The following is a 26,624-nucleotide window of genomic DNA, read 5'->3' as shown; positions in this document are numbered from 1 at the left end:
CGAGTGGAGAACACATCAGAAAAGTATGTGGTGTATGGTATATTTGTGTTTTGTTTTGTTTTTTTTGTCATAAAAAAAATACAATCATGTGTGCTTACGGACTGTATCCCTGCAGACTGTATTGATATACATTGATATATAATGTAGGAACCAGAAATATTAATAACAGAAAGAAACAACCCTTTTGTGTGAATGGGGGAGGGAGGTTCTTTGGGTTGGTGCACTAATTGTAAGTGTATCTTTTGTTTTTTATGTTGATTTAATGAATACAAAAAAAAAAAAAATATATATATATATATATATATTTTTTTTTTAAATTTTTTTATTTTTTTATTTCTTGTGCGGCCCGGTACCAATCGATCCACGGACCGGTACCGGGCCGCGGCCCGGTGGTTGGGGACCACTGACATAAAGGACGTGCCCTGGTCAGTCAGAATCTCTTTCGGGATTCCAACTCGGGAGATGACCTGAAACAGGGCCTCTTTGCAGAGATGGAGCGCAGTGGCACTGCTTTGGGATAGCGCGTTGCGTAATCCACCAGGACTAGCACAAAGCGATATATCCCCATGTGCTCGGGTGGAATGGTCCGATGAGGTCCATACCCATTCTTTCAAAGGGGACCTCCATTATCGGCAATGGGCGCAAGGGCGCCTTTGGGGTGGCCACCGGGTTCACCAGCTGACAGTCCGGGCAGGCAGCACACCAGTGGCGCACGTTTTCCCGGATGCCTGGCCAATAGAATCGGACCATGACCCGATTGAGTGTTTCAATATACCCCATGTGGCCAGCTATGGGACTGTAGTGCGCCGCCTGGAAAACCATTTCCCGGTGGCACACTACAAGAATGGGAATCACCCGAGCACACGGGGATATCGCTTTGTGAGGCGCGGATGGACATCGTCCCGGCCTGAGTCTGGCGGTGGAGGTATGTGGGAGGCGTGGCTTGCGGACCTGCAGCGAGGCGGGGTGTGCCGGGACCGGCTTCGAGATCAGCGACAGGTGCGTAGATGACCCAGCTGGGAGTGTTTGTCTGATCACCTGTCGCTCTGTTAAAGGCAGCAGTCGGGAAGGAGAAGGGTTGTTGATGGTGGAGAGCGAGCACGAGCGAGAAAGACTTGAACATTGCTGATAAGTACACCAAGGACAATTAATTAAAAAATAAAACATTGTTCAAAACCCTGAACGCAGCTGTCATGTCCATGGTTGGTGGTCCGAAGAACCCGGAGGAGCAAGACCTCCACACATAAAACCATTTCCCGGCGGAGTTTCGGCACCAACAACCAGGTGATTTCTTCTCCTGTTTGAGTGTCACGGCTCACTCGGTATAATCTATCTCTAATAATTGAGAAGTGAGGGAATACCCGCGCTGTTCCCGGGCGCACCAGCTGACCGTCGATGTAATCCACCTGGTCCCAGGCCGCGCGCAAAGTTTCATCGCGGGACTGCTCGAGGGGAAAATCCTCCGTAGGGTGCCACTGGGGGGCAGGGGGTCTTCCCGGGAAGCCCCCGCCGGTTCCCGCTCGGCAGTTTCGGATGGACCCGCGTCGCCTCTTAGAACGCACCCCCATGCATTGTGTCAGTAGACGGTTAAACCCCGGCCAATTTGTGCCCAAAATTACGGGGTGCGAGAGGTGCGTACTTACAGCTACCTCAACCCTATGCTTTTGTCCTTCATACCAAATTTCCACTGGCACCGTAGGGTACTCGTGCACATCCCCATGAACACACCTAATTTTTAGCCGTGTTGCCTGCCTCAAAGCTCCAGGTCGAACCAGGTTCTGGTGGATCATGGCCTGCCCGCAGCCCGAATCCACCATCACCTGGTATGTACTCCTTTGTATCGTTACCTTGATACCGTACGTCTCACCCGAGCCGGGGGGGGGGCACTGAAGGGCCGGCCACCAGTGTCACGCACCCCACCTCCACCTGCTGAGGTCCCTGATGCGCGTGACCGGGCCGCCCATGCCACCAGCACACCTGCCGAAGCATTTGAGGGGTCATCTGCGCGGGAGATGTTCTGGGGGCAGCACCTGGGACCTGCGGAGAAAGAGCAGAAGGAGAGTCACGCGGGTTAAGTTGGGGAATGTGCTCTACTCTCTCCTTCTCATGTCGCGTGCTCTGTCCGTGCGCCGTTGGTGCCGGTTGCGCCTCGCAGTGGACGGCCAGGTGGTCCTTGGCGAGGGTCACTGCAACTGCCAGGTCCCGGGGCCGGTCATACCGGATCCAGTCTGCCGTCCGCTTCGGGATCGCTTCCAGGAATTTCTACCGGAAAATCTGGTCCAGCAGCCTGCAGTCTCCCTCTTCCGGCTGCAACCAGCGTGTCGCCGCTTCCTGGAGCCGCTGGCAAAAGGCGAATGGCCGGTCCTCCTCCCCCAGACGCATGGATCTGAACTGGCGCCGGTACTCTTCGGCGGTTCAGCCCGTCCGGTCCAGCACCGCCCTCCTCAGGTCCACAAAGTGCACTCCGGAGGCCGCCGGCAGGCTGAGCATTGCTCGCTGCGCCTCCCCCGTCAGGAGCGGCAAGAGCCGCACCCCCCACTCTTCTTCCGACCACGCGCATGCTCTCGCCGTGGCAGTAAAATGTCCACGAAGGCATGGGGGTCCTCTTCTTCCCCCATGCCGTGTACAGTGACGGCCGTCGACTTTGGCCGTGCCCTGCCCACCCGGTCCGGCAACGCATGCAGGACCTGGCACTGTTGGTGGACCTCCTCGAGCTGTTGGCGGCTGCTCGCTGCCACCTCGGCGAGCACGCCCGCGAGAGCCGTCAGGGGGTCGTCCTCCCCCGCCTCCGGTGGTCCAGCCAGGTTGGGCGCCAAATTGTGGAGGTCTTGCTCCTCTGGGTTTTTCGGACCACCAACCACGGACATGACAGCTGCGTTCAGGGTTTTGAACGATGTTTTATTTTTCAATGAATTGTCCTTGGTGTGCTTTTCAGCAATGTTCAAGTCTTTCTTGCTCTCGCTCACACTAGTGCTTGCCCTCCACCATCAACAACCCTTCTCCTTCCCGACTGCTGCCTTTAACAGTGCGACAGGTGATCAGACAAACACTCCCAGCTGGGTCATCTACGCACCTGTCGCTGATCTCAAAGCAGGTCCTGGCACACCCCGCTTCGCTGCAGGTCCGCAGGCCACGCCCCCCCCCCCAGTTTGTTTTTAGCATAACGCTGACATCTTTGTTCAGCAGGAGTCCTATCGAGTCCTGTATGTAAAAAAGGGTCAATAAATAGTTGTTCAACTTTTGTTTCAGAAATGAAAATAGAAAAAATGGTCCGAAACCAGTTTTTTAGGACTCCTGCTGAACAAAGATGTTACCGTTGTGCTAAAAACTTGCTAAACACAAAGGAAAGGCTAAAATACTGCTTCTGGTTCAATTTGTCATCACACAGATGACCATGCTTTTTTGCAATTTTTTTTCGATTTTTGTGTTTATCTGGAAAAATAAAAATCCATAAAAGGAAATCAGCACAAAATCCAATTTTATGGCAATATTTGAATGAAAATCAACCCCTTTTTGTTTGTTTTAGAATCTGCCATATATTATAAAAATCGAAAACTGGCCCTAATCTAAATTTTTGATTCGCGTTTCAGAATTGGAAATAGAATGAAAGGTACACGGACCAAGGAAATTAAGAAGTCATACAAAAAGTTTACACACAGAGGAAATGATTATCAGAATCAGATTTTTAGCCAAGTATGTTTAACACACAAGGAATTGGACTTGGTCGACTGTGCTCTCTTTGTTTAGTACAAGAAACAAAGGAAAACAACTTTGAGAACGATTTGAAAAAAGAACAAACATGGGAACAAGTATATACAACTGATGTGGACAAGGCTTATGAACACTTTTTTAAATGTAAGGATACTGTACTGGTCACTAAAAAGAAGAGAGAGAAAAAACAACCATGGATGACAAGAGCATTGGATAATGCTAATAGAAAGCACACTATGCAAACCATTTATTAAACAAAGAACAAAATAAGTTGAACGCAAATATAAAACATATAAAAACATTTTAATAAGGATCATCTACGAAGGTAAGGAATAATATTATCACAAAGTATTAAATGAAAACAAAAATAACAAAAAAGCAACATGGAACATTTTAAACAGTATAGCAGAATATACTCAACACTTTATAGATGGGGTTGTCAAAATGTATAATATAGAAGAAGTGGTCATACTTCAATGACTATTTCATAAATACTGGACCAAACCTTTAAGAAAATACCCCCAAAAAACACAACACTTGATGATTCGGAAAATATAATCAACAGAAATCCCAACTCAACTTTTCTAACAAATGTGACAGTCAAGGAAATATAGATATTGTAAACAAAAGTAAATCTAGAACATCCACTCATTATAATGGAATTTATATGAAAATTATAAAAAAAAGGCCGATATAGAAAAATCAGAACCAATAACTTATCAATTGAAACAGCAAAATTTCTTGACCAAATGAGAATAGCTCAAACAATACCCATTTACAAGACATCAATTCACTAACTATAGACCACTTTCATTACTCCCACAATACTTTACAGTTCTTGAAAAATGATGTATCAACAGATTAGACGAATGTATAAACAAGTATAAATTAGTGTCAGCTAGCCAATATGGATACAGAAAAAATATCTTACCATTGATGGCACTAAGTGAAATATGTGAGGGAACTACTGACACTATAGATCGTAAACAATGTGCAGCTGCAGTATTTATGGACCTATTAACAGCATTTGACACAATAAATCACAATAATATAATCAACAAATTAGAACGATACAATTTGGAGTTTGGTTTTGGACTAGGTATAAATCTACTTTTTCAAATGTTCTTGTAATCAGACCATATTTTCGGTATATTAAATGGAATCTTTACCTGACTTGTTTCGACTGTCATCTGCAGTCTTCTTCAAAAGGATCACCCGACCACTTGCCAACCAGGCAGACCTGTCAAGTCTACCTGGTTGGCTGATTGGCAACACTAAATTGGCCCTAGTGTGTGAATGTGAGTGTGAATGTTGTCTGTCTATCTGTGTTGGCCCTGCGGTGAGGTGGTGACTTGCCCAGGGTGTACCCCGTCTTCTGCCAAAGCCCAGCTGGGATAGGCTCCAGTCTCCCCCAAGACCCCAAAAGGCACAAGCGGTAGAAAATGGATGGAAGGATGGAAAAAGATGGTTTGAAAAAAACAGATTATCCTTGAATTAAGGCAAAACCTAAATCATGATATTTGGAAAAAACAAAACATAAACACTCAAACACTAATACAAATAGATGTTATAGACATTGACATTATACAGGAAAATACATTTTTAGGAGTGAATTGGAAATTAACTGGAAACCACACATACAATATAAAGTGGCTAGAAATATTTCAATATTGAATGGGACAAAAAGTAATCTTGAATCAAAAGTAAATCCATACTCTGTACTGTTCATTGGTGTTACCTAAATGATTGTGTTGAGATATGGGGGAACAATTCTAAAAGTACATTTTATTCACTAGGAGTGCTGCAGAAAAGAGCTGTTGAAGAACAGTGCCTGATCAATCAATATCAGACACATTCATGCTACACGGGTCGGATCAAATAAGCACTCCTTTTTGGACTTGTTGAATTGTTATTTGTCCAAGTGATCATTCATTGTGATGTACATTTGTTTTAACATGTCCCAAATACATAAACTGATTGATTGATTGATACTAAATGCCAGCTATGTTTTTTTTAATTTTATTGTGGCTGTAAGCTGCACTGAACTGCAGCTATCCAGGTGCAAAATGTTAGAAACGGCTCTCAGTATGATACAAACTACAGCCACAATAATATTGTTCAGTGATTCTGGAGCTGGGCATGATTGTCTGTGGAATGTATAATGTCATTGTGGTGCAGGTGTGCCTTATATTGTGGTCAGCAGTGTGTCGACAGCTGTCAATGCGTAACAACTTTCCAAAAACAATCATAAAAGTAGGATGTTAACATTCACGGACATCACAAAACATAACTTTTTAATATGCAGGAACACGTGGGAATAGTTGCTGTTAAGTAAATGCATGAAAATATATCAACCACAGATAATACGAGCCTCGCATATTATTTGGAATTTCACACTCTTAATTTCAAAGAAATGCATAGAAAGTATCCACATGAGCCACATATCTACATGTTGCATAAAACAGCATATTGTCTTATTGTTTTTAATATATATATATATATATATTTTTTTTTTTTTTTTTTTTACAATACCAGTACATGGTTTTGGTATAGGTGAGTTAAACATTCCAAACAGAAGCTTCAATGAGCAATGTTGGAAATCTTGGTAAATACCGGAGATATGTTTTTTTATGCTCAAGATGAAGAAGCACTTATTGTTTTGGTTTATGTTAGCGCTTATCACATGATGTAATTGTAAAATCACCTGCTTACTTGAGTTTTAAAATTCGATGGGGTTGATCTTAAACAGCACTTCTGTCCTAAAGTAACTCCAGAAAGGCACAGACCTTTTCTTTGATCTTCTTTTGCTGTGCTCTATTATGAGATTATGTTATGATACAACAATACCTCATGTAATGCTGTTTTTTCTGCAACTACTTCAGTGTACAGTATACACACACAACTTTATTGGTACAGTGGTACCTCCACTTAAGAGTGTTTTGAGATAAGAGTTTTCTCTTGGCTAAAGTTTGAGTTACAAGCATTCATAGCAAATGTCAGAGTGAATCCCGTAAGATTCCACCGAAGCATCTGCTCTTACTCGCAAGCATTAGCTTATAGCCAGAGATCAACATAGCTTTTTTTTCCAACCAAGGGTGGAAGAACGTGAGTGCAAAGGACAGTGGTGAGAGGAAGAAGCATACTTGCCAACCTTGAGACCTCCGATTTTGGGAGGTGTGGGTTGGGGGCACGTGGTCGGGGGGTGGGGCGGGGGTGTGGTTGGGGGCGTGGTTAAAAGGGGAGGAGTATATTTACAGCTAGAATTCACCAAGTCAATTATTTCATATATATATATATATATATATATATATATATATATATATATATATATATATATATATATATATATATACATATACAGTATATTATATTTTTTTACACATATACACACATCTACTCATTGTTGAGTTAAGGGTTGAATTCTCCATCCTTGTTCTATTCTCTGTCACTATTTTTCTAACCATGCTGAACACCCTCTCTGATGATGCATTGCTGTGTGGCACGCACAAAAGTGCTTTCATCAAATGCACTAGAGTCTGGAATCTTCCATCTCTCCCTCGCATGGCCCAAAACCGGTCAGTCTTTGCTTCCTGAGGAAGATCTTCACTGCCAAGCACTTGGTAGTCCACTACTTCTTCCTGGAGGCTATCCAGGTCCAATCGCAGTTGCGGCTTGGAACTTACAAGCATATTTCTTCATCTTACTCGGCGTCGGCATCGCCATGGCTGTATCTTCCTTGTTCTTCTGCTTCGTCTCCTTGTTGTGTGCACATTTGTGCACTACACTCTCTAAAAGCCCTAGATGTTATTGTCACATATGCATGTACAGTAGATGGCAGTATTGTCCTGTTTAAGAGTGTCACAACAGTGCTGTTACGGCAGACAAACTGCTTTACGGTAGACGAAAACGTGACTGCTGTTGTTGTGTGTTGTTACCGCGCTGGGAGGACATTAATGAAACTGCCTAACAATAAACCCACATAAGAAACCAAGAACTCGCCCTCGATCATTCTACAGTTATAACGTGATTGGGCAGGCACGCTGTTTATATTGTGGGAAAGCGGACGTGAAAACAGGGTGTCATCACTCAGGTCCGCATGGAGCTGGAGGGGGCGTGAAATATATGTGCTGTATGAACTTTGGGGAAGGCAACGGTACTTTGGGCTGTGGGATTGAGTGTGTTGTGCAGGTGTTTGAGTTGTATTGGCGAGTTATATGGACGGGAGGGGGGAGGTGTTTGTTATGTGGGATTAATTTGTGGCATATTAAATATAAGCCTGGTTGTGTTGTGGCTAATATAGCCACAACACACAACAATAGAGTATATATATGTCTTGTGTTTATTTACTATTTTAGTCATTCCCAGCTGAATATCAGGTCCCACCCGCCTCTCACAGCATCTTCCCTATCGGAATCGCTCCCACTGCCCTCTAGTCCTTCACTCTCACTTTCCTCATCCACGAATCTTTCATCCTTGCTCAAATTAATGGGGAAATCGTCGCTTTCTCGGTCCGAATCGCTCTCGCTGGTGGTGGCCATGATTGTAAACAATGTGCAGATGTGAGGAGCTCCACAACCTGTGACGTCACGCTACTCGTCTGCTACTTCTGGTACAGGCAAGACTTTTTTATCAGCGACCAAAAGTTGCGAACTTTATCGTCGATGTTCTCTACTAAATCCTTTCAGCAAAAAAATGGCAATATCGCGAAATGATCAAGTATGACACATAGAATGGACCTGCTATCCCCGTTTGAATAAGAAAATCGCATTTCAGTAGGCCTTTGAATATGGATAAAGCTGCTGATGGTGTGTTTGACTGAGAAGCAGCTGGAAGGAGGTCCGACGACAAGTCCACTCTTCAAGGTAAATGCTGTACAATATTATTACAGTACTTCATTATTGTATTGTATTGTTTGTATACAATATTTTTTTATCTAAAAGTGTGTTTTTCTTTTTAAAATCAGGGGAAAGCCCCAATTAAATTTTATTTAATGTAATACGAAGGTCCTGAGTAGTCCTGGGTTCCATCCCGGGCTCGGGATCTTTCTGTGTGGAGTTTGCATGTTCTCCCCGTGACTGCGTGGGTTCCCTCCGGGTACTCCGGCTTCCTCCCACCTCCAAAGACATGCACCTGGGGATAGGTTGATTGGCAACACTAAATTGGCCCTAGTGTGTGAATGTGAGTGTGAATGTTGTCTGTCTATCTGTGTTGGCCCTGCGATGAGGTGGCGACTTGTCCAGGGTGTACCCCGCCTTCCGCCCGATTGTAGCTGAGATAGGCTCCAGCTCCCCCCGCGACCCCGAAGGGAATAAGCGGTAGAAAATGGATGGATGGAGGGTATTTCAATGAGAGATGCTGACTTGAGATACAAGTGTTTTGTGTTAAGAGCTTTGTCACAGAACCAATTAAGCTCTTAAGCTGAGGTGCTACTGTATTTCATCGCCATTGCACTGATTTCATGCACATACTGTTGACTTTAATTTTGAAGGACATAACAATTAAAATGTGACTTATGCTCAATGTAGCTCAATAGGCTTGGTTATATCTTTGTTAATGTTTGTACCTGACTAAATGGTATAGTCATCAATAAGCTAATTTAGTCATAAAACACAAACACTACGTTAAAGTTAGCCAAAGATCCGCTAGTGATATGAGCATTGCTGTTTTTAGGCCCTCAGCAAAGTCCTAGTCAAAAATCCTCTGTACAACAAGAGCAACCCCCTGCTAAAATGCTTGTTAAAAACCCTTATGAGCATTATACCGTTTTACCTTCTTAAAGATCCTCTATACCAGTGGTCCCCAACCTTTGTGTAACTGCGGACCGGTCAACGCTTGAAAATGTGTCCCACGGACTGGTGGGTGGGGGGTGGGTTTTTTCTTTATTTTTTAAAATTTTTTATTTTATTTTATTTTTTTATTTTTTGTCATAAAAAATACAATGATGCGTGCTTACGGACTGTATCCCTGCAGACTGTATTGATCTATATTGATATTTATTGTAGGAACCAGAAATATTAATAACAGAAAGAAACAACCCTTTTGTGCAAATGAGTGTGAATGGGGGAGGGAGGTTTTTAAAATCAATTTTTATGTTGATTTAATAAAAAAAAAAAAAAAAAAAAAAAAAAAAATATATATATATATATATATATATATATATATATATACATATTATATTTTTTATTATTATTATTATTATTATTATTATTTTTTTTTTTTTTTACCGCGACCCGGTGTTTGGGGACCACTGCTCTATACAACAAAAGTACTCTGCCTTTTTCAAAGGACCTACTGCGAAAATACTAGACAAAGATCTTATAAGTACTGTGCGGTCTTTAACTACCTTCTTCAAAAAAACGTTAGTCTAAGATCTTCCAACTGACAGGACCATTGTACCTCTTTTTAAAGGACCTGCTGCAAAAATAGGAGTCAAAAACATAGACATTTATTTACACCACAATGGGGAAATTGTACGTTGTTGCAGGGCAGGTTTTCACATGCAGTAACAGAAGTAAAGCGTAATGAAAAACAAAAGAATATTAATAAATACTACAAATTGCTCACTAATATGTATGGATGAATGATAAAATACAACAACAAAAAGACTAACATCCGTACTGCACACCACGAAAAAAAACTTCACAGTATTCACATAAGTGCGTTGTAAAGTCTTATGGCTGTGGGTAGAAATGACCTGTGGTAGCGCTCCTTCTTGCTCTGTGGATGTAACAGTCTGATGCTGAAGGAGCTGCTCAGGGCCTCCACAGTGTTCTGCTTTTAAATGACAGGAGCATGATGTCATTTTTAAGGACCTACTGCATAAATGCATTCAAAGATCCTCTGTATACGACAAGTGAGCTTCTGCAATAGAGTAGATCAAATATTTTGTAACACAAATAATAATAAGGGCAAAGGTGAGGTAAAATTGATTAAATAGGATGTTAAATATTTGAATCTGTACGGGTTTTATTAAGTAAACTATAAAAAAATATAACAGTGGTGGGCAGTCCCTTCTGACGTAAACACGATCAAAAGCACCAATCTATATTGACATCTTAAATTCTAGTATTTATTTCAGAAAATGGTATTTATTTTATTTATTCCCAACAGTTCATCTTTTATCATTTGTCTTTTTGCTGCACTGTTGCAAGTGTGTGGATGTTAAATGTCTTGGTCCAATCAGATTTCAGCTTCTATGTATTGCCCTGTCAATGTAATCTGCCCAGGGCCTTCAGAATTAGAGGTGCTGGCCCGATGTCACTTAAACCAGTGTTTTCTTAACCAGGAGGTTTACCATTATTGAATACGATTAAAATCAAGAGTAAGATTACTTATTTAGTGTAAATAATTGTGTGGACCCGTCTGTTGTGAAAAATTTGGACCCCAAGGTCAAAAAAGGTTAAGAACGACTGACATTAACCATTTTAGCAATAGAGCTGTTTCTTTAACTAATTAGATTTTAGATTCACCAAGCTGGCGGACAATAACCTCAGCATTTTTCAGTCCTCTCATTGGTTGATTAGAGCAAAAGTGTTCAACCAATATTAAATAGCCAATAGTAGCGATCTGGAAAAGAGGATGGAATTGTTCAATAAATAACGAGCATTTCTGGTGAGTATGATGTAGGGTTGTCCCGATACCAAAATGTATTTTGATACTTTTCTATATAAAGGGGACCACAAAAAAATTGCATTATTGGCCAAACATTTTAGATACACCAAGCAGGCGAACAACAACTTCAGTAAGTTTCAGTCCTCTCATTGGTTGATTAGAGCAAAAGTGTTCAACCAATAATCAATAGCTAATATTAGCTATCTGGAAAAGAGGATGGAATTGTTCAATAAATAACGATCATTTCTGGTGAGTATGATGTGGGGTTGTCCCAATACCAAAATGTATTTCGATAATTTTCTAAACAAAGGGGACCACAAAAATTTGAATTATTGGCTGTAATTTAACAAAATATCTTACGGTACATTAAACAAAAAGTTTCTTATTGCAATCGAAGAACAATTTTGTCCTTAAATAAAATTGTTAACATTAGACACAAGACAACTTGTTTTTTAGTAGTAAGTAAGCAAACAAAGGCTCCTAATTAGTCTGCTGATGTGTATTGTTATAGGTAGGTAGGTAGGTCTTTATTGTCATTGCACAAGTACAACAAAACTTTGTTTTCAGCACAAACCCGTTCAAGATTAGACAAACAAACAGTGTACAAGATGGGAAAAAGGTCAAAGCTGGGGAAGGATGAGTAAAAAAATACAATCTAGACAGAGCTCCTAAAAGGGCCCAGACTGGAGTGGGAAAAAACCTCCATAGCAAAGCACATATACATATTACAACGCACAGCTCGAGACTAGCAACAGAGGGGAAGGAGTGGGGCAAACCCAAGATCTTGTCAATTTCATTGAGGCCAGTTAAATAGTTCCAATGTTTAGATTTGGAGAGCATGTGCAAAAAGAGGCAACAAGAAAGTTAAGACAAGACAAGACAAAGAAGCAAGCAGGAGAGATAAGGGAGAGGAAAGGGGACCGTCCGCCCTCGATGAGTGCCAGAGAGAAAAAGCTTCTTTTTTTTTTTTTTTTATGACTTTTTAATTTATGTAAGTTGTGGTGCCTAGTCAAAACAAGTTACAACAATTACAATTTACTATTTCTTATCCTCAGCTTAATGATTCATACATGCTATTTGACCTGAGGTGAAACAGCTAAAAGGCCTGAACTAAAAAAAAAAAAAAAAAAGAAAAGTAGTTTTCTAAAAACAAGGGGTACAGTTAATCAGCATTCAGCTTGCAGCCTACTAAGAACAGGAAGGCCTTCTGGCCACTAGAAGCAGCAATCATAAGTATAATAAAACATCTATGTAAGATATATAGCACTTCCCTTCCCCAAAGCAACAACGGTTTTCTGTTTGTGCAGCCAAGACTACTATCCCTTGGCTTCTTTTTCTACCCTTTTTTTCATGATTTATCATGTCCATTGACGAGCCGCCATGTGAGGACAGTAGTGTTTGCACAAAGACGTGTGTCATGTCCACACAAACACACACAGAATTCATCAACAGGTGGAGAGGAAACATGTTGCTTCCCAGCAGAAGGATGTGAAGTTAGGAGAGAGGGGCTGGCTGAATGTGTGAGAACAAAAAGTGGTTTGCAAGAAGGCATTCAGCCGACAGGAGGACTTCCTCACTCAGGACAGAGGAGAGGGAAGTCTTCACACAGCTGCACAGGAGAAGCCTAATTCATGTCTGTCTTTACCTTTTATACATAACACCAACAATTGTATTAGCTCTTTTTGACTTTTTATGTTAGACAGAAACACAAAGCGTTTATATGTTTTAAGACATGCCTAACAAAAGTGACTTTAAAGAACACCACATGTTTAAAACATGTTCAAAAAAGAGGAGGAAGAAGCAGAATTTATTTCATCCAACTCCTTTCACACGTCTTAGCAATTTCTGAACATTTGTTCACTTTTGGGGTTTGACATTTTCTAATAGAGAAAACAAGAATAATACAAGTGTCATGTATTCCATAAATTAAAAAAATACATATATGAATAAATAAAAAGGTGAACATTTACAGAAATATTATAGTCATAAACATATTAAATTAAAATTATTATTTTAAAACTATATAAATGCACAGTTTAAAATAAATTAATACAAAAAATGCATGAGTAAAACAAAAGTACTTAAATATCAGATCAGAAACTTTCAGTTCAATTTCAGTTTATGTCGAACATGCATACGATACAATGTAATGCATCACATATTTCCAGTTGTTTCTGTCATGTCTGTATTATCATGTTTTGTTTTAAGTCATGTTTTGTTTAGTTTCTGTCTTTTCACTCCCTTGTCTGGTCACCATAGCAACCATTAGTTTTCACCTGTCACGTCACGCACCTGTTTCACGTTTTGAGTCACGCACCTGCATGCTTTCACTAATCATGTCCATAGTATTTAAGTTCATTCATTTTCTGTTGTTCGGCCTGACGACCTCACACCACATTTATGCTCTGTCCATTCCTCTAAGATCCTGCTTCATGTCCCTTGTCAAAGTAAGTTTTGGTTCCATGTTTATAGTCTTTTTGTTTTTTATAGTTTGTTCTCCGCCACTGTGCGCGCTTTGGTTTGATCCTTTTTTGTAGTTCTAGTGTTTCAATAAAAAAATGTACCTTCATTCCCGTCTCGCCCGTGCCAACTTTCCGTTGCATCCCGGAAAAGCAAACTCCCAAGATCAAGTCGTGACAGTAGGTCGTCAGCAGACCCGCTTTTCCGCACCTAAGTTGGCCGAGTTGGATAGATTGGACGAAGGAACGTGGGAGGTCCTGCGCACCATGGAAGCCGAGACGCTTCGCTATTCCCCCAGGGAGCGCAGGGGGATGATGTGGGGGAATGGAGGCAAGCTGGTGCCGATCGGCGCGTCGCTCCCGTCCCGGAAACGTCGCCAAGGACGGGGAAAGACTTCCGCGAGCCGGCAGGACACGCCACTCCCACAAGCCCCTCCCCCTCCGGGCGGAAGCCAGCAGCAGCCAGCCCGGCTTCCACAGGATGACATCACAGCCCAGGATTTTTTTTTCAATACCTTTTCTTTAAATCACCCGCCTCCAGCTAAAAACTCTAATGCCATGTCTTTGATAAAACATTATCAAAACATGTTTTTAGAAATCAGGTCTAGTCAGTCACAGCCATCCCAATTTCATGCCCCGCCCCCCAAGACTCATGCCCCGCCCCCCAAGACTCAAGTCCCGCCCCCGTCACAATTTTTTTCTTTTTTTCCGCCCACACAACCCCAGGTGGGGGATAAAGAAAAATATTGTGGCCAAAATAAAGGGGAAATTTCTGCCCTCCCCCGCCCACCCCTACATAGAGTTCCAGACCGCAGGGAGCGCGTCTGGTATCCGCCCCTTGAGGGGGGGGGCTGGGGTCGGGAGCTGTGTAGGTGGGGTGGGTCTGCATCACCATGTCAAGCCACAGCCTCCCTCACGGCCGCCACCACCAGTCTACCGACCTGTCAAGCCACAGCCTCCAGCACGACCGCTCTCACCAGTCTACCGACCCGTCAAGCCACAGCCTCCAGCACGACCGCCCTCACCAGTCTTCCGACCTGTCAAGCCACAGCCTCCAGCACGACCGCCCTCACCAGTCTTCCGACCTGCCAAGCCGCAACCCCCAGCTAGGCCACCTCCACCTGCTCCAAGGCTAGCTCCACGGCTAGCACCAGTCGCAGCTCCAAGGCTAGCACCGCGGCTAGCACCTGTCGCTGCACCTGTTGCCGCACCAAGGCTAGCACCAGCTCCACAACGCCAAGTTCCACGGCAGACTCCAGTACCCGCACCACGCCTAGCCGCATCATGCCAAGCTCCGGTACCAGCTCCACGCCGCCAAGCACTGCCAAGCCAAGACCAAGCACTGCCAAGCCAAGACCAAGACCCTCCACGCCAAGTCCAAGACCAAGACCCTCCACGCCAAGTCCAAGACCAAGACCCTCCACGCCAAGACCAAGACCAAGACCCACCACGCCAAGCTCCGGTACCAGCTCCACGACGCCAAGTGCCGCCAGTCGCAGCTCAACGACGCCAAGTGCCGCCAGTCGCAGCTCAACGACGCCAAGTGCCGCCAGTCGCAGCTCAACGACGCCAAGTGCCGCCAGTCGCAGCTCAACGACGCCAAGACCCACCATGCCAAGACCAAGACCAAGATCCGCCATGCCAAGACCAAGACCAAGACCCGCCATGCCAAGACCAAGACCCGCCATGCCAAGACCCGCCATGCCAAGACCCACCATGCCAAGACCCACACCAAGACCAAGACCCACACCAAGACCAAGACCCGCCATGCCAAGACCAAGACCCGCCATGCCAAGACCAAGACCTAGACCCGCCATGCCAAGACCCGCCATGCCAAGACCCGCCATGCCAAGACCAAGACCAAGACCCGTCATGCCAAGACCAAGACCAAGACCCGCCATGCCAAGACCAAGACCAAGACCCGTCATGCCAAGACCAAGACCCGCCATGCCAAGACCAAGACCCGCCATGCCAAGACCAAGACCCGCCATGCCGAGACCAAGACCCGCTATGCCAAGGCCTAGACCAAGACCAAGACCCACGCCTAGACCAAGACCAAGACCCACGCCGAGCTTCGCCACCGGACGCGCCACACCGAGCTTCGCCGCCTGACTTGCCACGCCGAGCTGCCACGCCTGCCAAGTTGTCGACGCGCCTGCCTCCTCGTCGGCCACGGATGTGGCCGCTACCTGGTCGCCCGCCACGCCAAGTGCGCCCACCACCCAGTCGGCCACGAATGTGGCCATTCCCTGGGCGCCCGCCTCGCCTGCTGCAGCGGCGTTCCGCTCGCCGCCGCCACCTAACTCTGCCCCGGTGGATACGGGGACACGTGGTCTGGCGACCCACCGCCATGTCCCCCTCCCGCCCTCCCATGACTTTTGTTAAGTTTTTTTTTCTTGGACATCTGGTATCTGTCCTTAAGGGAGGGGCTCTGTCATGTCTGTATTATCATGTTTTGTTTTAAGTCATGTTTTGTTTAGTTTCTGTCTTTTCACTCCCTTGTCTGGTCACCATAGCAACCATTAGTTTTCACCTGTCACGTCACGCACCTGTTTCACGTTTTGAGTCACGCACCTGCTTTCACTAATCATGTCCATAGTATTTAAGTTCATTCATTTTCTGTTGTTCGGCCTGACGACCTCACACCACATTTATGCTCTGTCCATTCCTCTAAGATCCTGCTTCATGTCCCTTGTCAAAGTAAGTTTTGGTTCCATGTTTATAGTCTTTTTGTTTTTCATAGTTTGTTCTCCGCCACTGTGCCCGCTTTGGTTTGATCCTTTTTTGTTGTTCTAGTGTTTCAATAAAAAAATGTACCTTCATTCCCGTCTCGCCCGTGCCAACTTTCCGTTGCATCCCGGAAAAGCAAACTCCCAAGATCAAGTCGTGACAGTTTCATTACAGCACGTCCGAAAAGGAGTAGGAAGAAGCCGATCTTATTTAATCCCACCCCTTTTCATATCATAGCAAATGTATCCCATTTCCTTGTTCTCTGTAACAGAACAGTGAATAAATAAATAATAAATAATCAATATACCATAGTAAGTAAACAAATATTAAATACATAATTAATAATTATCTAAAAAAATAAAAAAGGTTAAAGATGTTCATCATAATTATTGTTCTGTGTACTTTGTGAACACTTGTCGTTTTAACAGTCTCTTAAACTGAATCATATTGGTGCTCTGTTTGATTTCTTTGGTTAATCCATTCCATCATTTAATTCCATATACGGATATGCTAGAGGTTTTAAGTGTTGTGCTAGCATACAAAAGTTTTAAATTAGATTTTTCTCAAAGGTTATATTTCTCCTCTTTTGTTGAGAAAAATTGTTGTACATTCTTGGGTAGCAGGTTATAGCATACTTGCCAACCCTCCCGGATTTTCCGGGAGACTCCCGAAATTCAGCGCCTCTCCCGAAAACCTCCCGGGACAAATTTTCTCCCGAAAATCTCCCGAAATTCAGGCGGACTCAGGTCCATGAGGACCTGAGTACGTTAACCCACAATATAAACAGCATACCTGCCCAATCACGTTATAACTGTAGAATGATGGAGGGCGAGTTCTTGGTTTCTTATGTGGGTTTATTGTTAGGCAGTTTCATTAACGTCCTCCCAGCGCGGCAACAACACACAACAACAGCAGTCACGTTTTTTGTATACCGTAAAGCAGTTCGTCTGCCGTAAACAGCAATGTTGTGACACTCTTAAACAGGACAATACTGCCATCTAGTGCATTTGATGAAAGCACTTTTGTTCGTGCCACACAGCAATGCATCATCAGAGAGGGTGTTCAGCATGGTTAGAAAAATAGTGACAGAGAATAGAACAAGGATGGACAATGCAACCCTTAACTCAACAATGAGTAGATGAGTGTTATGTGTGTGTATATGTGTAAATAAATGAACACTGAAATTCAAGTATTTATTTTATATATATATATATATATATATATATTTATATATATATATATATATATATATATATATATATATATATATATATATATATATATAATAAAATGAATATATATATATATATATATGTATATATAGAATTTCAATATTTTTGATTAAATAAATAAAGTGTTTGTATGTTCTCTATATCCAACATTATGTCTAATTGATCTTTTTTGTAACATCGTTAGTGAATGAAGCGCACTTTTGTAGTTGTTTCCCCATATTTTTACACAATAACTCAAATATGGTAACACTAGCGAGCAGCGGAGAATATGAAGTGATTTTTGGTTCAGAACATGTTTTACTTTATTCATTATTGACATGTTTTTTGCTACTTTATGTTGTATATTTTTTACATGAGGTTTCCAGTTCATTTTATCATCTATTATTACACCCAAAATGTGTTTTCTTTTACGCTTTCAATATCTACTCCTTCTACTGTTACCAAATAACATTATTTTACTTTTACTGAGATTCAAGGATAACCTGTTTTTGTCAAACCATCTTTCTAATTTGTTCATTTCTTATGTTATTATTTGTATTACATTTTGTGTGTTTTCTCCTGAACAAAACACAGTTGTATCATCTGTAAATAATACTAACTTTAAGTCCTTTGCAACTTTACAAATGTTGTTTGTATAGAGATTGAACAATTTTGGTCCTGGTTTTGAGATTACAATAAATATATCATACAAGAGTAACATTTAACATTGTTTAATGATAAATATAAATATAAAATAAAAAACGGGGAAAAAAATGCAAATACCAAAATGAACCAATACGCAAAAAACAAAAAGAGTAAATAAATTAACAGAAACATTGTACAGTGATAAAAATAATAAATATAAAATAAAAACGGAAAACATACATATATTAAAATGAATGAATACATAATACAATTGTAAAAAAATAACAGAAAAAGTGGATCGTAATGACTATAATAAATAGAAAATACAAGATAAAAACAATTATATAATAAAATTAATGAATATATAATCAATACAAGGGTAAAACTAACAGACAGAAAAATTGCTTAGTTATAAATATAAAATATAGTAAAAACATTTACACATTAGAAATAAATACAGATATTAAAATGTATTTACAAACACAGATGTAAAAACTTAGTGTAATGTATAAATAAATAAAAGAAGGCAAGATTGCTTTATAAATATCTCTGCCATCCCTCTATGTTTTGATTTCTCATTTTTGGGACTTGCGCAGATCCAAAATAGACAAAAAAAGGTACTAAAAGGTAAAAAAAAAAAAAGGTTGGTTTTGCATATTAGATCTACTTTGAATGGACTTTAATTAATACTTTACATGGCTTGAGTTTTCCATATGTGAACTTCATGCTTCATACAAGTTAAAAGTTTACAGAGAAGTTTTAAATAAATGATAGTGAAGCCGTGTTAATGTGATGCTGGAATGACGGCTGCAAATACATTATTATATGCTCTGCTAAAGCACTCACCTGCCCTCTTAAATATATATTGAGGAAAGTTGCTTTGCAGAGATGAATATTAAATTGGGCAGAAGGGTAACAGGAAGTCGGATGAAGCCTTTTAAGTGGCATGTTTATTTCTAATGTTTTTCTTCTTTAATCTCTTTAAGCGTTGGGATACTTGGCCATCCAGAGCAATATTTTATATATTACATTTCAGCATCAAGCCTGACTCCTTTTTGAAGGCTGTTTTATGTTAAATATGCTTTTTATGGCTCGGGAAGGTACTTAATCAAGATTAACCTTGGTATTTTAGTAGCCAGTGGCCCCGCTTTGTGAGCTTTCATTAAGATGACAGTCCCACAGACGTTCTAGTATGCAAACATTTTTTTATACTTGCTGAGGAATTCCCATTTAGTGCTGTAATCTATTAAATGTAGGATATGGAATTCAGCCTGCTTTTCTAAAGCTTTTTAGTTGACTCAACTCAAATATGTTCACTGTTAGGACAAACATTTGGGTGGAAGCTGCTATGAAAAATCTAGGAATTTCAATATTTTTCATTTAGCAAAAACAGTATATCCTTCTGATATTATGATATATACATCATGCATTTTCTATACCACTTATCCTCATTAGGGTTGTGGGTAAGCTGGAGCCTATCCCAGCTGACTTCAGGCAAGAGATGGGGATACACCCTATACTGGTCGCCAGCCAATCACAGAGCACATATAAGCAAACAACTATTCACACTCACATTTATACCTATTGACAATTTAGAGTCTTTAATTCACCTTACATGCATATTTTGGGAATGTGGGAAGCAGCCGGAGTACCTGGAGAAAACCCCTGCATGCACAGGGAGAACATGCAAACCCCACACAGAGATGTCCTAACGGAGATTCGGGCATCTGATATATACATTCATCCATCCATATATTTTCTACCGCTTGTCCCTCTTAGGGTCGCGGCGGTGGCTGGAGCCTATCCCAGCTGCATTTGAACGGGTACACCCTGGACAAGTCGCCGCCTCATCACAGGGCCAACACAGATAGACAGACATTCACACTCACATTCACACACTCGGGTCAATTTAGTGTTGCCAATCAACCTATCCCCAGGTGCATGTCTTTTGAGGCGGTAGGAAGCCGCAGTACCCGGAGGGAGCCCACGCAGTCATGGGAAGAACATGCAAACTCCATACAGAAAGACCCCGAGCCCGGGGATCAAACCCAGAACCTTCTTATTGTGAGGCACACACACTAATCCCTGTTCCACCGTGCTGCCTCTGATATATACAGTACAATGTAAAACATTTCATTTCAAATTCCCAGTGAATGAATGGCTAATAATAGTGTTACTTTCACAGCAACATTAACAGTGATATAATAAGTTAAATGCTGTGGAAAAATAGGGGTTTTGTCATTTTTACAGTAATTTGTTGTACATTTTGATTACAGTATTTTATTGTGAAATAATACTGTTAAATTATGTGAAATCCTGCTAAATGTGTACAGTGTATATCTTTCTGATGTCATGAAATATACAGTATATTATTATTCACATTCTGAAACAACAGCCTGCTATATAGATAACAGAACATTTATCTATTAGCATTATTTGTAGACATTTTTATTTTTTTATTTTTTTTAGTTCTTTTGTTAAATGTAATTTTAAAACAAACAAAAAAAATCTAACTGCTTAATGGAAATGGTGCTTGGACCGCAGTTTGGACTAGGACGTGCGATACTACAAATGTTGGCTGGTATTGCTGATACCCATACTAGTATCAATAGATTTTACGTGAGTTTTTTTTCAGGAAAATTTTAAGATTTGCGATTTTTGCCTTTAATTTATTGATCATGATTACAATCAAATGAAAGCAATGCAAGACAATGTAACAACATCAATATATTGTAACGTTATCTTGAACCTTATAAAAAAAATTGTGAGTCTTGTTTATGTGAATCATAACTTACTCAACTATATATTCATGAGACCCTTATGTATTAATTGATTACCTCATTTATCCACCTGTTTGTGTTACAGATTGAGTACAGGAAATTAAGAAACAAATGGGTTGGCAATTGCTATGAAAAGGAAAATGGGTCGAATTAAATAAGCTCTGCTTCTTCCTACCTCATTTTCAAACATGTTGTAATGAGAAACTGGAAAAATGTGATGTGCCATATTGGAACTGTATACATGTTCCAAATATACTAATACAGTGATTCTCAAACTGCGTTGCATGTACCACTAGTGGTACGCAGGCTCCTTTTGTCTGAGGTGGTACTTAGTGAAAAAAGTTTGAGAACCACTGGACTAATACCATAACCATGCCAGCAAATGTATTCCCGTTTATTACATACAATTGTTTAGAAATAACATAACACAAACATTTTTGTGTAAACAATTCAGTTCAGTTCAGTTCAGTTTCAGTTTATTTCGACCATGCATGCGATACAATGTAATGCATCACATATTTCCAGTTGTTTCATTACAGCATGTCCGAAAAGGAGTAGGAAGAAGCAGAGCTTATTTAATCCTACCCCTTTTCATGTCATAGCAAATGTATTCCATTTCCTTGTTGTCTGTTTGTAACAGAACAGTGAATAAATAAATAATTAATAAATAATTAATATACCATAGTAAGCAATAAAATATTAAATACATAAATAATCATTATCTTAAAAAAAAAAAAAAAAAAGGTTCAAGATGTTCATCATAATTATTGTTCTGTGTACTTGTGGTTTGAACAGTCTCTTAAACGGAATCATTTTGGTGCTTTGTTTGATTTCTTTGGTTAATAACAGTAACAGTAACAGCTTCTTCCCTCAGGCCGTAAGACTCTTGAACGCATCATAATAAAATTATCCCCTCAACTCCCCCCAAAATGGATTAACTCGCTGGAATAAAAAAGACAATATAACATACATCCATAAACGTGGACGCATGTGAAAAAGTGCAATATATTTATCTGTACAGTAATCTATTTATTTATTTATATATATTTATTTATTTTATGTATACATTTATATATTATTTATATATATTTATTTATTTATATATGCACCGTATTGCTTTTTTATCCTGCACTACCATGAGCTTATGTAATGAAATTTCGTTCTTGTCTGTGCTGGAAAGTTCAAATTTGAATGACAATAAAAAGGAAGTCTAAGTCTAGTCTCTAAGTCTAATCCATTCCATAATTTAATTCCATACACAGATATGCTAAAGGTTTTAAGTGCATACAAACGTTTTGAATTAGATTTTTCTCAAAGGTTGTATTTCTCCTCTTTTGTTGAGAAGAATTGTTGTACATTCTTGGGTAGCAGGTTATAGTTTGCTTTGTACATCATTTTAGCTGTTTGCAAATGCACCAAGTTGTTGAATTTCAATATTTTTGATTCAATAAATAAAGTGTTGGTATGTTCTCTATAGCCAACATTATGTGTTATTCTAATTGATCTTTTTTGTGACACCGTTAGTAACATTTGTAGTTGTTTCCCCATATTTCTGCACAATAATTCAGATATGGTAACACTAGTTAGCAGTAGATAACATAAAGTGATTATTGGTGCAGAACATGTTTTGCTTTATTCATTATTGACATTTTTCTTGCTACTATATTTTTTCTTTCTCACTGGCACTCATCGAGAGCGGACGCTCCCCTTTCCTCTCCCTTATCTCTCCTGCTTGCTTCGTTGTCTTGTCTTAACTTTCTTGTTGCCTCTTTTTGCACTGCTCTCCAAATCTCAACAAAATTGACAAGATCTTGGGTTTGGGGGAACTTGCTGTCGTGACCGAGCGGTTGTTGCTGGACACACAACGGACTCTTGGGAGAAGAAGAAGTGCCGCGTGCCTGGCGACCCTTTCAGTTGAGGACGTGAAGATATCCACCTATTGAGAATTATGACAACAGGACATCTGCTGGTTGGAGCAAGCGTTGCTCTGCTTTGTCGACAAATTTGAAGTTGCTGGCTGTCTTCAGAGTACCCCAATGCTGCCACAAATGATTGGAGGATGCGGGCAGAACTGTGGACACTTTGTGATGTGGATAACATCGGACTGTCTGCCCTGCAGTATGAATTAGAGGACCAGTCATAGACAATTTAGAGTGAAAAGCACATTTTATTTTCACTCGCATACAAAACATTGATGGATTGTTTCCATGGCTTCGCGACTCTCCCGAAGGACAGTGCGGTGAAGACACGACAAATTCCCTTCTTGTCTCTCATGGACACACACCTGTTGTTGCTGTTGTTGTTGACTTGGACTGACTGACAAGAACACCAAGGCCGTGGAACAGAGACACGCGGCAGGCTTACACACACACATGCATCCATAAAAAATATACGCCACACACACATACCCCAACCCCCATCCAACGCCCTTGACGCCAGTCCCTTAGCGGTGATGGACGGTTGGGCAGCGCCTGAAGAGCTACAGCCTGCTAACGTAGCCCCCACTTCCTCCCCTCTGTTGCAAGTCTTGAGTTGTATGTTGTAAAAACTATATGTGCTTTGCTATGGAGTTTATTTTCCCACTCCAGACTGGGCGCCCTTAGTCGCCCAGTCGAGAATGTATTTTTTTACTCATCCTCCCCCAGCGTAAACATTTCCCCATCTTTTACAGGGCGTCTTGTGGTGACCCATCAGCATTCCTGTTCTGTAACCCTGTACACTGTTTGTTTGTCTAATCTTGAACGGGTTTGTGCTGAAAACAAAGTTTTGTTGTTCAGTTCATTTTATCATCTATTATTACGCCCAAAAATGTGTTTTCTTTTACGGTACCCTTTTAATTTCTACTTTGTCTATTTGTAATCGTGTTTGACATTCCCTTCTACTGTTACCAAATAACATTATTTTACTTTTACTGAGATTCAAGGATAACCTGTTTTTGTCAAACCATCTTTCTAATTTGTTCATTTCTTCTGTTATTATTTGTATTACATTTTGTGTGTTTTCTACTGAACAAAATACAGTTGTATCATCTGTAAGTATTACTAACTTTAAGTCCTTTGCAACTTTACAAATGTTGTTTGTATAGAGATTGAACAATTTTGGTCCTGGTTTTGATCCCTGAGGTACGCCACAAAATATTTTCAGCTCTGTAGACGTGTGTTTGCCTATCTTCACGTATTGTTTCCTGTTGGTTAAGTAGTTTCTAAACCAGTTCAAGACCAACCCTCTGATTACATACCTTTCTATGTATAAATAATATATTCTTCTTGTTGCAAGCATTCTTCTTGTTGATTGTTTTTTTTTGCTTCTTACTAAGTTGTTTCAATGGACTGTGTTTGTCATAAAGCACCTTGAGGGTATTACAAAAATACCATATGCATCATCTACATAATTTTCACTGTATACATTGTCCCAACAATGGAACAATTTCATTAAAGTTTGTCTAACTTTGATTTCTCAGATAATTTTTGAAAGCTGTCATACTTTGTTCTGTGCATATTCTTCGAAATGTCTTTTTGTCATCAATGTTCCTCTTCTTGTAGTTTCCGTCATAGATTATGAAAACTGGTAGATGATCACTGATGTCGGATATTAGCAGGCCACTTGTGGGATTATTATCAAAATCATTAGTAAAAATATTCTCAGTAAGTGTGGCGCTGTGTCCTGAGATTCTGCTTGGCCTTGTGATTTTAGGATATAAACTCAGGCAGTACATAGTGTCAATAAAGTCATCTATGGATTTTTGTTTGTTAGGTTTGTTAGGTTTCAAGAGGTCAATGTTGAAGTCTTCACATAGAAGGTTACTTTTTGACTGATTTCAGTAAAAATTGCCTTAATCCAGTTCTCAAACGTATCAATGTTTGACTTAGGTGATCTATAATATCAACTGATCAGTACGTTTTTGCTTTTTTCATGACATATTTCAATAGTTATACATTTTAAGATCTTATCAATAGCTAATGACATACTTTTTACCACTTTGTCGTTTAAGTTCTTCATCACGTACACAGCTACTCCCCCTCCGTTCTTGTTGGTTATGTTGATATAATTAGTTCATATCCTTCCAGATCAAAATTAATTTCTTTTTTAGCATCCATCCATGTTTCTGGGATAGCGATAACTTTTAGGGGTTCGTTGAATTGTTCCAAAAAATTGTTGTTGTAGTTTGCATACAAACTTCTGCTGTTTAATTGAATAATCAACAGTTTGTTGTCAATTTAAAGGCCTACTGAAATGATATTTTTTTATTCAAACGGGGATAGCAGATCCATTCTATGTGTCATACTTGATCATTTCGTGATATTGCCATATTTTTGCTGAAAGGATTTAGTATAGAACAACGACGATAAAGTTCGCAACATTTGGTCGCTGATAAAAAAAAGCCTTGCCTGTACCGGAAGTAGCGTGACGTCACAAGTTGAAAGTCTCCTCACATTTTCCCATTGTTTACACCAGCAGCGACCGAGAAAGTGACGATTACCCCATTAATTTGAGCGAGGATGAAAGATTCGTGGATGAAAAACGTGAGAGTGAAGGACTAGAGTGCAGTGCAGGACGTATCTTTTTTCGCTCTGACCGTAACTTAGGTACAAGGGCTCATTGGATTCCACACTCTCTCCTTTTTCTATTGTGGATCACGGATTTGTATTTTAAACCACCTCGGATACTATATCCTCTTGAAAATGAGAGTCGAGAACGCAAAATGGACATTCACAGTGACTTTTATCTCCACGACAATACATCGGCGAAGCACTTTAGCTACGGAGCTAACGTGATAGCATCGTGCTTAACTGCATATAGAAACAAAAGAAATAAGCCCTTGACTGGAAGGATAGACATAATATCAACAATACTACCAAACTCTGGACCTGTAACCACACGGTTAATGCTGTACCGCCTGACGAAGCCTAGCAATGCTGTTGCTAACGACGCCATTGAAGCTAACTTAGCTACGGGACCTCGATAGAGCTATGCTAAAAACATTAGCTCTCCACCTACGCCAGCTCTCATCTGCTCATCAACACCCGTGCTCACCTGCGTTCCAGCGATCGACGGAGCGGCGAAGGACTTCACCCGATCATCGATGCGGTCGGCGGCTAGCGTCGGATAGCTATCCAAGCTGCTATAGCTGCTATCCAAGTCAAAGTCCTCCTGGTCGTGTTGCTGTAGCCAGACGCTAATACACCGATTGCACCTACAGCTTTCTTCTTTGCAGTCTCCATTGTTCATTAAACAAATTGCAAAAGATTCACCAACACAGATGTCCAGAATACTGTGGAATTTAGCGATGAGAAAAGACGATTTAAGGTGGCGACCGACCTATTCCAAAATGTCTGATTCAACTATTGACGTCACGTGCATACATCATCATACATAGACGTTTTCAACCGTAAGTTTCCCGGGAAATTTTAAATTGCACTTTATAAGTTAACCCGGCCGTATTGGCATGTGTTGCAATGTTAAGATTTCATCATTGA

At 40.8% G+C, this 26,624-nt stretch overlaps 1 protein-coding gene across 1 annotated transcript in view; it reads left to right on the top strand.

Moving 5' to 3' along the window:
- Window positions 1-24,829, top strand: part of ppm1aa (protein phosphatase, Mg2+/Mn2+ dependent, 1Aa) — a 100,021-nt gene extending 75,192 nt beyond the window's left edge. Inside the window, exon 6 of the mRNA XM_061968854.2 lies at window positions 22,956-24,829. Within this exon, the coding sequence (XP_061824838.1) occupies window positions 22,956-23,090 (135 nt within the window). The 3' untranslated portion in view covers window positions 23,091-24,829. The remainder of the gene's footprint in view (window positions 1-22,955) is intronic.
- The last annotated feature ends 1,795 nt before the right edge of the window (window positions 24,830-26,624 follow it).

This window comes from Nerophis lumbriciformis, linkage group LG08 (genome assembly GCF_033978685.3).
Source record: "Nerophis lumbriciformis linkage group LG08, RoL_Nlum_v2.1, whole genome shotgun sequence".
In the NCBI taxonomy this organism is placed as follows: domain Eukaryota; kingdom Metazoa; phylum Chordata; class Actinopteri; order Syngnathiformes; family Syngnathidae; genus Nerophis; species Nerophis lumbriciformis.
Note: the sequence above shows the minus strand (reverse complement) of the source record. Positions and strands in the feature narration are given on the sequence as shown.